A 12,634-nucleotide genomic window follows, 5' to 3' on the forward strand; every position below is an offset into this window, starting at 1 on the left:
GCGGAGGTGTGGTGTTGAAGCTGTCGTGGATGGCTGCGATTTTCTGGTAGAAGAAGGTGGAGAGATCGTCGCAGAGTTTCTGGGATGGAGGGACGTCGTTGACATTGGCGTTGGGGTTGGAGTTCCTTCACGATGCAGAAGAGTTCCTTGCAGTCGTGAGCGTTGTTGTTAAGGCGTTCTGTGAAGTGGGAGCGTTTGGCGAGTCGGATCAGTTGGTGGTGTTCGCCGTTGGCTTCCTTGAGGGTAGCAAGGTTGTCGGGTGTGCGCTCGAGGATCCATTTTTTCTTGAGTTTCTGGCAGGTGCGTTTGGAGGTGGTCAGTTCGTCTGTGAACCAGGCTGTTTTTTTCTTTTCTTGGTTGACGGTGGGTCTCTTGAGTGGTGCTAGGATGTTGGCGCAGTTGAGGATCCATTGTTGGAGGTTGATGGCGGCGGAGTCGCACACACAGCAATAAATGATACTTTACCTGCCCCTTCAACATCCAGTCTCTTCACAGAACATACATAATTCCTTGGTAGGGTATTTCCATGCAAAATATATTCTTTAAGAACAGTTATGATTGTGATTGATCTTTTGCATCTTTTTCTTGAAACACTGGTACACTTCACTAACTGCCCACCCTTCCTGCCTGCGTTCTCACCAATTAGATCTGAGAACTTTCTGGATTTCTTTAGGAAGAGTCTGCAGTCAAGTTCTCTTCATAGTGAATGCTTACCAAAGAGCCTGAAGCAAGCACGGTCTTTAATAGCGATGGACTTGCACAATCTTGTAAAACCCTTCTGTAAATCAGGAAGTTCTGCTTCTAGCAGTTCTCAAGGAAACAATTATTATTCTCTTGCTGAGGAAACCAGTATTACATCCTTGATACCAAGAAACCCTTGACCTGTTTTTTTAGTTAACTTAGAATTCTAAACTTTTTTAAAAAACTTTTTTTTATCAAGCAGCTAAATATGTGTGAATAATAAGGCATCAGAAACACTTTGCCGAACACCTCGGAAACAAGCAAAAAAATAAGCAAACTGATATATTCATCGTGTGTTTATTTTCTACTGTTTTAGAGCCTTTGGACCTACATTTTCATTTTTACAAGGGAGGGAATGGGCCACCACCGAGATGAAGCAAGAGTAGCTTCCTATGAAAGAGCTGCTACAGCCACTAGAGGAGTACTGAACTTTGTACTAAGGATGAGGTGAATTCACCACTTAAGGGCTTAGAAGTAGGTGTTAACAGTCTCATTGACCTTACTTATTACACACCCCTCATCAAGGTCCATTGCCTCCGTCTTGGCTCATAGTTGTGGGGGTGAAAAACTGACAGTCATTATTGCCTGCAGGTTTGGACAATAACACTTAATTAGAACCTTGGAACTTTGACAACTACATGAAAGGTAAAGTAGTAGGAGTGGGCTACAAACACTAGTATAGACCCACTGCTCTCAACTTTTCAATGTCCTAATCTATAACCTATGACTCTTTTTCTCCTGTATCTCCAGGACACGTGGATTGCACTGGTAAACTCTTTTTCTCCTGTATCTCCAGGATATGTGGATTGCACTGGTAAATGTTGATGAGGGGAAATAAAGAACTTCCCAATCCCTCCTACCATGGCTCATAGTGTCAATGGAGCCCCAGAAGGAGAGAGGTGGACAATGTTCCCAGCACTTGTATCTCCCTCTGTCAAAATGAAGAAAACCAGTTGGGCAGAGGTGAAGGAGCACCAAAGGCTGGCTTCAACCTTAGTTCACAGCTTCTGCTATCTATATTTGAGAGTTAATGCTCTGGCCGCGCATTCTGCATAAATGGTCAAACATCCACAGCAGTAGCTGTGAAAAAAAATGCAAAACTTCCTTTGTCTCCCAAAAGGCTTTTTTAAAAATTAGAAATTCTGCAGAATATTCTAAGTGGCTTACAGCATGGCCTGGTAGATCAGCTTTGGGTGGGGCCAGTAACATGGGATTGTTCTAACACTTATAACACTGAAAACGGACTGGTATTGCCTGCCGCAGCTGAATAGAAGGGCAGAATGTTGTAAAGTGTCCCTTATTTTATGTCATTGTGTTATTTTAAGACCACCCTATGTGTTCTAATCTTGAGTAAAATGTTCTTTATCTAGAATCCTTGGTCAAAGTAGTTGGATTGGATGATGTACAAGATGGAAAGAAATCATCAGCCTAACAGGAGTCAGTTTGATTCTTAAATTGATTGATGGCCTGACTCTGAAAAAAGATTGTAAATTTACACACCTAAGTTTGAAGGAGCTATACAAATTGCACCAGTGTCTAAAATGTAGTACAAACACTCATGGAAATTACAGCTTTCAATGAGTACTCAGATGCATAAGCTTTTACACATGCCTGAACATACATATTGTACATTTTAGTATGCGTGAAAGCTTAAAAGTGCCTTGGCACATGCTAAAAAAACAAATCGACAAAAGGAAAATATTTTTCCTCGTGGACATGCTCTTCATTTAAAACAGGACAACTTTCGTGTGTGTGCCCTCCCCATTCACATTCTACTTACCCATTTAGTCCTGAAATGGACACAGGAAGATTTCTGATTGTTTCCATGGTGGGAACGTGTTGTGCAGATGTTTAACCCCTCAGCTGCTGGGCCTTCCCCCATCCAGTGCTGAACCCTTTTTGGGCTATTTGGGGTAGTTTGCGCTTAGGCTTTCATAACGTTTTGTCCACATAAGCTATCCATGTCACATTTGCGTCCTTTTTTCCCAAAATCCTAGGGATTCTAAAGGTAATAGGAGTTTGTGGGTTCCCCTGGAGGAGACCAAGAAATTAACCAAAATACAGCTAACATTTTGTTTTTTTCAGAATGAAATCATGTGGTTTTCCCCTGAAAATGGCATCAACAAAGGGTTTATGGTGCTAAAATCACCATCTACCTAGCTTTCAGGAACAGGCATACTTGAATCAGAAACCCACATTTTTCAACACAGTTTGGGCATTTTACTGGGACATACCCCATTTTTACTATTTATTGTGTTTGTAGCCTCCTTCCAGTTAGTGACAGAAATGGGTATGAAACCAATGCTGGATCCCGGACAGCTAAACATTTCTTAAAGGTAGACACAATTCTGAATTCAGCAAGGGGTCATTTGTGTAGATCCTACAAGGTTTCCCTACAGAAAATAACAGCTGAAATAAAAAAATATTGAAATTGAGATGAAACAAACTGCCATTTTTCTCCACGTTTTACTATGTAACTTTTTACTGCAATGTCATATTTTCAAAAGTAATATACTGTTAGGTCTGCTGGACTCTTCTGGTTGCAGGGATATATAGGGCTTGTAGGTTCATCAAGAACTACTACTGTAGGTACCCAGAGCCAATAAAGAAGCTGCACCTTGCAATGGGTTTTCATTGTATACCAGGTGTACAGCAATTCATTTGGTTGTAATATATAACGAAAGAAAAATAGGTATAAAGGAAACCTTTGCATTTCCAAACGGGCACAAGATAAGGTGTTGAGAAGCAGTGGTTTTTTGCACATCTCTGAATTCCGTGGTGCCCATGCTAGCATGTGAATTACAGGGCATTTCTCAAATAGTTGTTTTTTTTACATACTGTCATACATTTGGAAGGAAAAAATGTAGGGAAAGACAAGGGGCTAATAACACTTGTCCTGCTATTCTGTGTTCCCCCAAATTTCCCGATAAAAATGGTAGCTCACTTGCATGGGTAGGCCTAATGCCCGCAACCTGGACACATCACATTTTTACATTGAAATCTGATGTGTTTTTTGGTAAGTGCCTAGCGGTGGATTTTGGCCTCTAGCTCAGCCGGCATCTAGGGAAACCTACCAAACCTGTGCATGTTTGAAAACTAGACACCTAGAGACTTTAGGATGGGGTGATCTGTGGGGCTCTCACCAGGTTCTGTTACCCAGAATCCTTTGCAAACCTCAAAATTTGGCAAAAAAAAACCACTTTTTCCTCAACTTTCAGTGCTGCAAAGTTCTGGAATCTGAGAGGAGCCACCAACGTCCTTCCACCCACCATTCCCCCAAGTCTCCCGATAAAAATGGTACCCCACTTGCGTGGGTAAGCCTAGTGCCCGTGACAGGAAATGCCCCAAAACACAACGTGGACACATCACATTTTTCCAATGAAAACGGACGTGTTATTTTCAAAGTGCCTAGCTGTGGTCTTTGGCCTCTAGCTCAGCCGGCACCCAGGGAAACCTAGCAAACCTATACATTTTTCAAAAATAGACATCTAGGGGAATTCAGAATGGGGTGACTTGTGAGGCTCACACCAGGTTCTCTTACCCAGAATCATTTGTAAACCTCAACATTTGGCCCAAAAAACACTTTTTCCTCACATTTCGGTGATGGAAAGTTCAGGAATCTGAGAGGAGCCACAAATTTCCTTCCAACCATCATTCCCCCAAGTCTCCTCATAAAAATGGTACCTCACTTGTGTGGGTAGGCCTAGTGCCCGTGACAGTAAATGCCCCAAAACACAACATGGACACATCTGATTTTTGCATTGAAAACTGACGTGTTTTTGGAAAGTGCCTAGCTGTGGATTTTGGGCTCTAGCTCAGCCAGTACCTAGGAAAACCTACCAAACCTGTGCATTTTTTAAAACTAGGCACCTACGGAAACTCAGGATGGGGTAACTTGTGGCACTCTCACCAGGGTCTGTTACCCAGAATCCTTTGCAAACCTCAATATTTGGCAAGAAACACTTTTTCCTCATATTTCAGTGATAGAAAGTTTTCGAATCTGAGAGGAACCGCAAAGTTCCTTCCACCCAGCATTCCCCCAAGTCTCCTGATAAAAATGGTCTCACTTGTGTGGGTAGGCCTAGTGCCGGCGACAGGAATAGATCACACAATGGTCAATGTTGGTCCTTACATGAGGGCAACTGTTCACCCTGGGGTGATCCATTCCTGATGCAGGCACTAGGTACAGGCACTCAAGTGGTGTAGCATTTTTATCAGGACAGGTGGGGAAACACTGGTTGGTAGGAATTTTGTGGATCCCAGCATATTCCTGTAGTTTGTGTGACAGAAATGCAAGAACAAATTGAGTTTTTATTCAACATTTCACCTTTGCAGGGTATTCTGGGTAAGAAAACTTTGGGGAATCCACACAAGTCACGCCTCTGTGGACTCTCCCGGATGTCTAGTTTCCAGAAATGTCTGGGTTTGGTAGGTTTCCCTATATGGCCGCCGAGCCCAGGACCAAAAATGCAGGTGCCTGCCTTACAAAACCAGGTTGTTTTGTGATTGATGATTTTGATGCCTCCACAATACAATTTGGGCGGTGGAATTTGGGGCTGAATTAAATTGGGGAGCTCTCAAGAGAGCACTCTCTCTGTGCTTGCTGCCGCATGTACCTGCTCTCTGGGTTGGGCTAACCCGCTGTTGTCCCGCTGCACAGACTGTGCTTGCAAAGGGACAGCAGAACTGTCCTCATCACCTCCCTCATAATCAATGGATGAGGAGTTATCGAATGGGACTCCTCCAACTGAAAAAACACTCCCAGAGTCTGCGCCATTGTCCTATCCCTCAGATGCTGTCTCAGTATCTGCTGATCCTAAGTCAGAGCTGTCCTGTATAACCCGAGTGAGGGCTTGAGCAGCAGTCATCCAACAAGATGCCATCTCTGCTACTGGCTAAACTGTCGCTTTAAAACACTAGCCTACGTAGACAGTCACACGTGGGTGTGGGTGTGATACGTGCAACAGAAGAGGTCACCTTACCTTCGCTTCTTCCCTCAATCAACACATTCTTTCAAGACACACAAAAAAAGACACACTATTACTTCGCCGTGTCACACACCAGTCGTCACAGTCTTTAGCGCCTCTAGAGCCCAGTCAAAAAATCATTATTGGTGCTCCCACTCCCATGTCCTCCTCCTCGGATTCCCTCACTACCACCCAGCAAAAGTGCCCTTCATCTCTCGATATGCCCTTTGCACATACATTTGATTTGTATTATTGCGTAGGTAATGGCTGACTTTACTAATCTACTCAGCTATTTACATAAAATACAGGTTTGATCTTTGCAGTAGGCATATAAACCTTCTGCACAACTATATGGCATCAAAACTGCCACTAGACAAAAGTAAGATCCTTTTGTAGCAGAAACATAATCACAAGACTTACTTGACTTTTTTATTGCTGCCTAAAAGCTACAGTGGAAATGCATCAGTTGAAGTATGTGCATTTCCTTGAAGATGCAAGCTGCAACTGCAAGAGAACTGGTGACGAATATATATATATATATCCAAACAAAACAGTCCTATCATGGCACGCTCCGAAGCTGGTGCTTGCGTCAGAGATGGACCATTTCCCTGCATTTAATTTTCTTCCAAAAACAAAGTGCAGCACTCCAAAAGCCTTTGTATAATTCTTTAATGTATTCCAAAACCACCCATCATCACCACCAATGCGTTTTGACTATTGCATGTCTTGATCACTGTAAGTGAGTGCATCTTTTGTTTTGCCTATATATATGCTCCCACCCTCTGCCATTATCCAGCATTCTGGGAGATGTAGTGCAAATCAACCATAGTCACAGTGCAAATTAAAAACACATCTAACAAACTACCAACAAAATGTCTAATACATTTTCACAGACATTGCTGATTCCTTTCTCTGTTTCCACTATTTATACATTGTTTTTACATATGCAAAGCTGTGTATGCCAGATACATGTCTACACCATCTCTCCCCATGAATGTGGCTAATATTTCAAGCTCCTATACTTGATCTATCCACCATGGGAATATCGAAGTCCATGTGTTCTACTACACCTAGTACCAGGGTGGGTAGGTGGATCCCTCCCACTGGCCTAAGTGTACTTTATCTTGTCTTCCCGTCTGTCCCTTTTATTTCCTTTTTCTCAAACTTTCTGTTATTACATAGGCAAGCATATATATAAGCAAAACAAAAGATGCACTTACTTTCTGTGATCAAGACTGCAATAGTTGAAACGCGTTGGTGGTGATGATGGGTGGTTTTGGAATACATTAAAGAATTATACAGAGTCTATTGGAGTGCTGCACTTTGTTTTTGGAAGAAAAAAATATATACCAAACTTTTGATGGTCGACAGTGCGAGATCAAAGATCGGATTACATGTGACACTGAATTTGTGATTTATGTCATCGAATGTGGATGCCAGAAAAAATACATTGGAAGTACCATTCATAAATTAAAAGTTAGGTTCTTACAGCATTTTAGAGCCATTAAAAATCAGGACAAGACCTATCCTCTGGCTAAACATTTTTGGGAAGTACACAAAGGAGAATGTGGCACTTTAGCTTTCTATGGCATCAAACACATTAAAAACAACTCCAGAGGTGGCAATAGAATACTCGAGCTCAGACAAATGGAATCCAAGATGATTTTATTATTGGGATCTGAGTCCCCATTGGGGCACAATCTTGATGCTGAGCTCTATGTCCATCTTTGATGAAAACACACTGTTCATTGCTTTTTAGATGGAGACTCCCCCTGTGTTTCAATTCCTAAAAATAGTAGTGCTAATTTGGCAGTATGTTATCTATATTTCCTTTTTAGGAAGATGGGTGATAAGATCTTATCTACTTAAATGATCGTGCCATGATGTAATCTGTAAAATAGACATGACTCAATAACTTTCCCTAGTTTGAATTCATATCACAAACTGATGAAACATAGATGGAATTAGTTCGTATACAGATTTGTACTGTACCGTTGATGATGATGTTTGATTCCATTTTATTCTTCTATAACTTGGCGACTGAAGAATATTAAATATCATATATAGAGTCATATATGTACATCTAGATTATAATATGGACCAAAAGATCAACAGATCTGACTGTTTTTAATTGGAGTTTTTGTAACACTTCTATGCACTTTATATGCTCTTTTGCACTTATTATTAGTTTAGTTTTTCAGCACATTGCACTTTACGCCAAGGCCTCATTTTAATACAACATATTTATATGTATGTGTATGGAATTACCTAGTATACAGATAAGGACAGTGAGGAACTAGATTTGATTATACGGGCATCCGATAAAAACTATGGTATTAAAACATAACTATTGTCACTACCTAAACATGATTTTAATACAAGACACTAATTAATTATAAATAATTATATGTATATATAACGAATGATAATTTAAACATTGTAAAATTGAAAAAATTGATATTACCGTTTCTTCGTTTATATTTATACTATTATTGTTCTTGTTATTTAATTAATGTTTTTATATGATCAAACATTATGAATTATTGGAAGCAATTGTCTTTTTTCCTAATATATTTATTATTCAATATTTATTCCTTATGGCTGTCCAATTTTAACTTTGATGTTATCTGTAAATATTGGCATCAATGTAGGTTTATTCCTCTATTAATTGTTGTATCTATAATAATTATAATTACACACTTCAAAATGGCCGCCGCGTTTGTAGTACATCACAGTGTTATAGAAATAAATGTAGGACGTAATAGCTATATGTAAATGATGCCGGCTGATTAGCCAAACTGTCCAGTAGAAGGCGTTTTGCCGAAACGCGTTGACAGACATCTCATTCGGGACTCTGAATTACCTATATAAGCTAAATAAATAAATTTATCAACTAAATACGAGCGCTTTGGACTCAATTGACCTCGACACTTGGGAGATACGTGATGGGATCGGTGCAGCCGTCAGATGGCTATCAGTCCATCTGTTGAAGAAATAATATATATATATATATATATATATATATATATATATATATATATATCTATCTAGTAGGGGGTAAACCTACCTTTTTTTTAAAACAAATATGCCCCCGGGGGAGGGGGGTGGCCCGTTTTCTGAAAGGGCCGACCCCCCAAGTGAAATCCCTGGTGTCTTGTGGGGTTTCCTGGCCCTCGATCGCAGCTGTGCTGTGATCGAGGGCCAGGAAGCCCGTTCCGGAAGGCCTCATTTGAAAGGGGAGAATCTCCCCTTTCAAGTGAGGCCTACCTGAACATCGGGAAGGTCCGTATGGGCCTGCTTTCCTGTGCCCGTCAGGAAACTAGATAGTGACATCAGTGCCTCAAACGGCGTGCTGATGTCACAACGGGCGGGTGTGGGGAGACACGGACGATCTTTCATGTCTCCCAGGTTTTTTTTTAATTAAAAAAAAATGCTCCGATTTGATGCATCAGAGGATTTTTTAACCCCCTTCCTGGTGTCGGCCACTGGTCGTGACCCGTACCAGCGAGGTAGTGTGGGCGTCGGCCACACTGATGCGGTTAAGAATACGAACAAGATAAAATGTTTGTTTGTTTTTACCTAGTTTGCAACACGTTACCATTCCTAAACATCCACTCACTGCTTTAAAGTGTAGGTAACTTCCACACAGCATTATACCACATTGATGTGACATTACCTGTAAGTAAATCTATTTATGAGTAATAAATCACATTTTGCGTATTGCAAATGTGAACCTGCACTAGTAAATCATGCCATTTGCACAACAAGAATGGAGCTAGGAATGTAAATTGCTCTAAGTTCAGGTACCCATCCGTCAGAAGCTGCAAAGGTCCAAATTATATATTCTCCACTTTTATCACGTTTGAAGGCCGTTGTACATCAATAACACCAAGAAATAAAGTACAATCGTCAGCTGCATAACTTGCCAACTGTAAAAGGCAATTACATTTCTGCAAATGCAGAGCAGAAACATGCTAAAATACCTGCAATAATTATGTTCTCCAATGCCATGCTCTTTCATTCCAGATTTAAGAGCATTGATGTTTTCTTTTACCAACAGGTAGGAGTCCCAGGGAAGGCAGGTACGGTTTCTCTCAGTCCAGCTCACCTTGCCTCTGTATTGAGATCCATTTTCTTCAAAACATTCACTATTTACTAAAAGAGACGAAAGCAAAAACTTTGTATAATAAGTATTAGAAACTTCCTTTTTCAGCCACCAGAAACTTACTTTTAGCAACTCACTTTCAGCATGTTCCAATATTATCCGTGCCTAAGCAGATATTAACATCCCAAAAACTGTCTGCTAGTGGAGCTGCACTTTTTAAAATTTAAACCCCTGTGAAATCAATAAGACACTTTGAAGTTGGCCTTTTTCTGCTTTTGTAATGATATTCTGAGAACAGCTAAGAGGCATAAGGTTCTCGTACTTGACCGAGCAATTGAAGATATTTTTTAGCATGAACCGTGCCATGTTAGATAAGTATTCCCAGTCAGTGGTTGAACCCTTGTAAATTAGCTTCACCAGACGCCATAACCAGAATGCGCCACATGAGATAATGTCACAGGCCCTGGTGTGAGGCAGTTGTTGATTGAACATCAAGAGACAATTAATGTGAGGAAAATGACCTCAAACTAGTTCCCCCATTAAATACCAACAATCTGTTTTAGGTACGCAGATCAGCATTTCTGAGATTGGAAAACGATACCTAATCAGAGCTATCGATGAAAATACACCTGCACCATTGTCTCCGAGATGCTCCTCAAGCAAGGCCCATGTGGGATGTCCCCAGTATTGAGACACACATTTTTGAAAGTTTCCTTTTTCATTCTCGCTTCAGCTAAAATACCCAAATGCTTGCAATCCAACAACATCACAATTTCCAGTACTGTATATTTATTTTAGCGCTCTTTACCTTGCTATAAGTTTGGTGCACTAAACACCAAAAAATACATACACGTTAATGTACAAAAGGAATACAAAAAAATAAAAAGGATGGTAGTGTAGGGCCATGTTAATTTATTTAGTGATATAGAGTATGGTCTTCAGCTATTTCCTTTCCCGTTGCCTCTTGCATATACTCAGCATCACACAATAATCGTGTTCAATCAATCACTCAATCAATCAATCAGGATTTGTACGCCACACTAATCACCCCCGATGGTCTTCAGACACTGAGGCCCATATTTATACTTTTTTAGCGCTACATTTGCGTACTTTTTTTACCACAAGTGGCGCAAACTTAAAAAATATAATTGTATTTCGTAAGTTTGCGCTGCTTTTGCGTAAAAAAATTACGCAAATGAGGCACTAAAAAAGTATTAAAATGGGCCTGAGTTCTGGCTGCTCTGATGACTTCAGTCAAAAAGCCAGGTCTTGAGTCCCCTTCTGAACTTTTGAAGGAAGGGTGAGGTCCAGAGGTAGAAGGGGAGGTTTTTTCAGGTTTTAGCGGTGAGGTAGGAGAAGAAGTGTCCTTACGGTAGATGTGGGGGATGTGAGCAAGGGCAAGTGAGGAAGAGTGCAAGAGTCTGGCGGGTTGGTGGAAGCGCAGGCAGTAGGTTGATGTACGCTGATCCTTGGTTGTGCAGGGCTTTGTAGGTGTGGGTCAGGATCTTGTATTGGCATCTCTTGTGGATGGGGGGAGCCAGTGTTGTTTCTTCAGGTGAGGAGTGCTGTGTGTTCTCTGGGCAGGTTGAGTATGACTCTGGCTGCTAAATTCTGAATGGTCTGAAATCTCTTTATTGGGTGAGAGGGGATTCCTGCATAGCGTGCATTTCCGTAGTCCAAGTGACTGGTGACAGGGGCTTGATTGATTGTAGGTCGTGTGGAGACTGGGAGCCATTTAAAGATCTTACAGAGCATACACTGGGCGAGGAAGCAAATGGAGGAGACTATGTTGGTCTGGCTCTTCATGGTGAGTTTGCTGACCCGGATGATGCTGAGTTTTCGGGCATGGTCCATGGGGGTGGGAGATGGTTTCAGTTCAGCCGGCCACCAGGAGTTGATCCACAGTGAGGAGGTGTTCCCGAAGATCACAAACTCAGTCTTGTCTGTATTGAGTTTGAGGCAGTAGTCTTGCATCCAGTAGGTGACGTTGGTCATGCTGAGGTGGAATTTAGCCTTTGTGGTGGAGGGGTCCTCAGTGACAGGATGAGCTGTGTGTCATATGATTAAGAGATGATTTTCAATCTGTGGTGTCTGACGCGGTTGGCCAGGGGACTCATGTAGGCATTGAACAGAGTGGGGCTGAGGGATGAACCTTGAGGGACACCGCAGATCATGTTCTTGGACTACGAGGTGAATGGAGGGCGGCAGTCTGTCCGTGCTCCCCCAGTGAGGAAGGATGTGATCCATTTGAGGGTGTCCTCTTGGATGCCTATCTGATATAGCCTCTTGATCAGGGTGTGGTGGGACACGGTGTCGAAGGCCGCCGGCAGGTCGAGGAGGGTCAGGGCAGCCGCTTCTCCCCAATCTAGGAGGTTCCTGATGTCGAAGTTGCAGCAAACAGGGTGGTTTCAGTGCTGTGATTTGAGCAGAATCCAGATTGGGAAGGACCCAAAACATCGCTTCTCTGGTGGTATTCCGTGAGATGGTGGTTGAAGGCCTTTTTAAGGACTTTTGCTGGAAAGGGGAGCAGGGAGATGAACCAGTAGTTTTTTAGCTTGTTGGGGTTGGCATACAGTTTCTTAAGGAAAGGTTTGATTTTGGCATGCTTGTATACGTCTGGGTAGGTGGCAGAGGTGATGAATGTGTTGAAGATGGCTGTGAGCTTGTCATTGACGGTGTAGTTGTGGAAGTTGAACATTGGTGTGGACAGGGGACAGTGGGAGCTCCTAAGTGGATGGGGTGCATGATGTCAGTGGTGCCCTTTGTGGTGAGCTGATTCCAAACAGTGATCCTATGGTGCCTGTGGGGGTTAGGATGCTAA

At 41.9% G+C, this 12,634-nt stretch overlaps 1 protein-coding gene across 1 annotated transcript in view; it reads right to left on the bottom strand.

The window, feature by feature from the left end:
- Positions 1-12,634, bottom strand: part of HABP2 (hyaluronan binding protein 2) — a 155,985-nt gene that overhangs the window by 129,195 nt on the left and 14,156 nt on the right. The window contains exon 2 of the mRNA XM_069242213.1: positions 9,692-9,863. Within this exon, the coding sequence (XP_069098314.1) occupies positions 9,692-9,863 (172 nt within the window). The remainder of the gene's footprint in view (positions 1-9,691; positions 9,864-12,634) is intronic.

Source organism: Pleurodeles waltl, chromosome 6 (genome assembly GCF_031143425.1).
Source record: "Pleurodeles waltl isolate 20211129_DDA chromosome 6, aPleWal1.hap1.20221129, whole genome shotgun sequence".
In the NCBI taxonomy this organism is placed as follows: Eukaryota; Metazoa; Chordata; class Amphibia; order Caudata; family Salamandridae; genus Pleurodeles; species Pleurodeles waltl.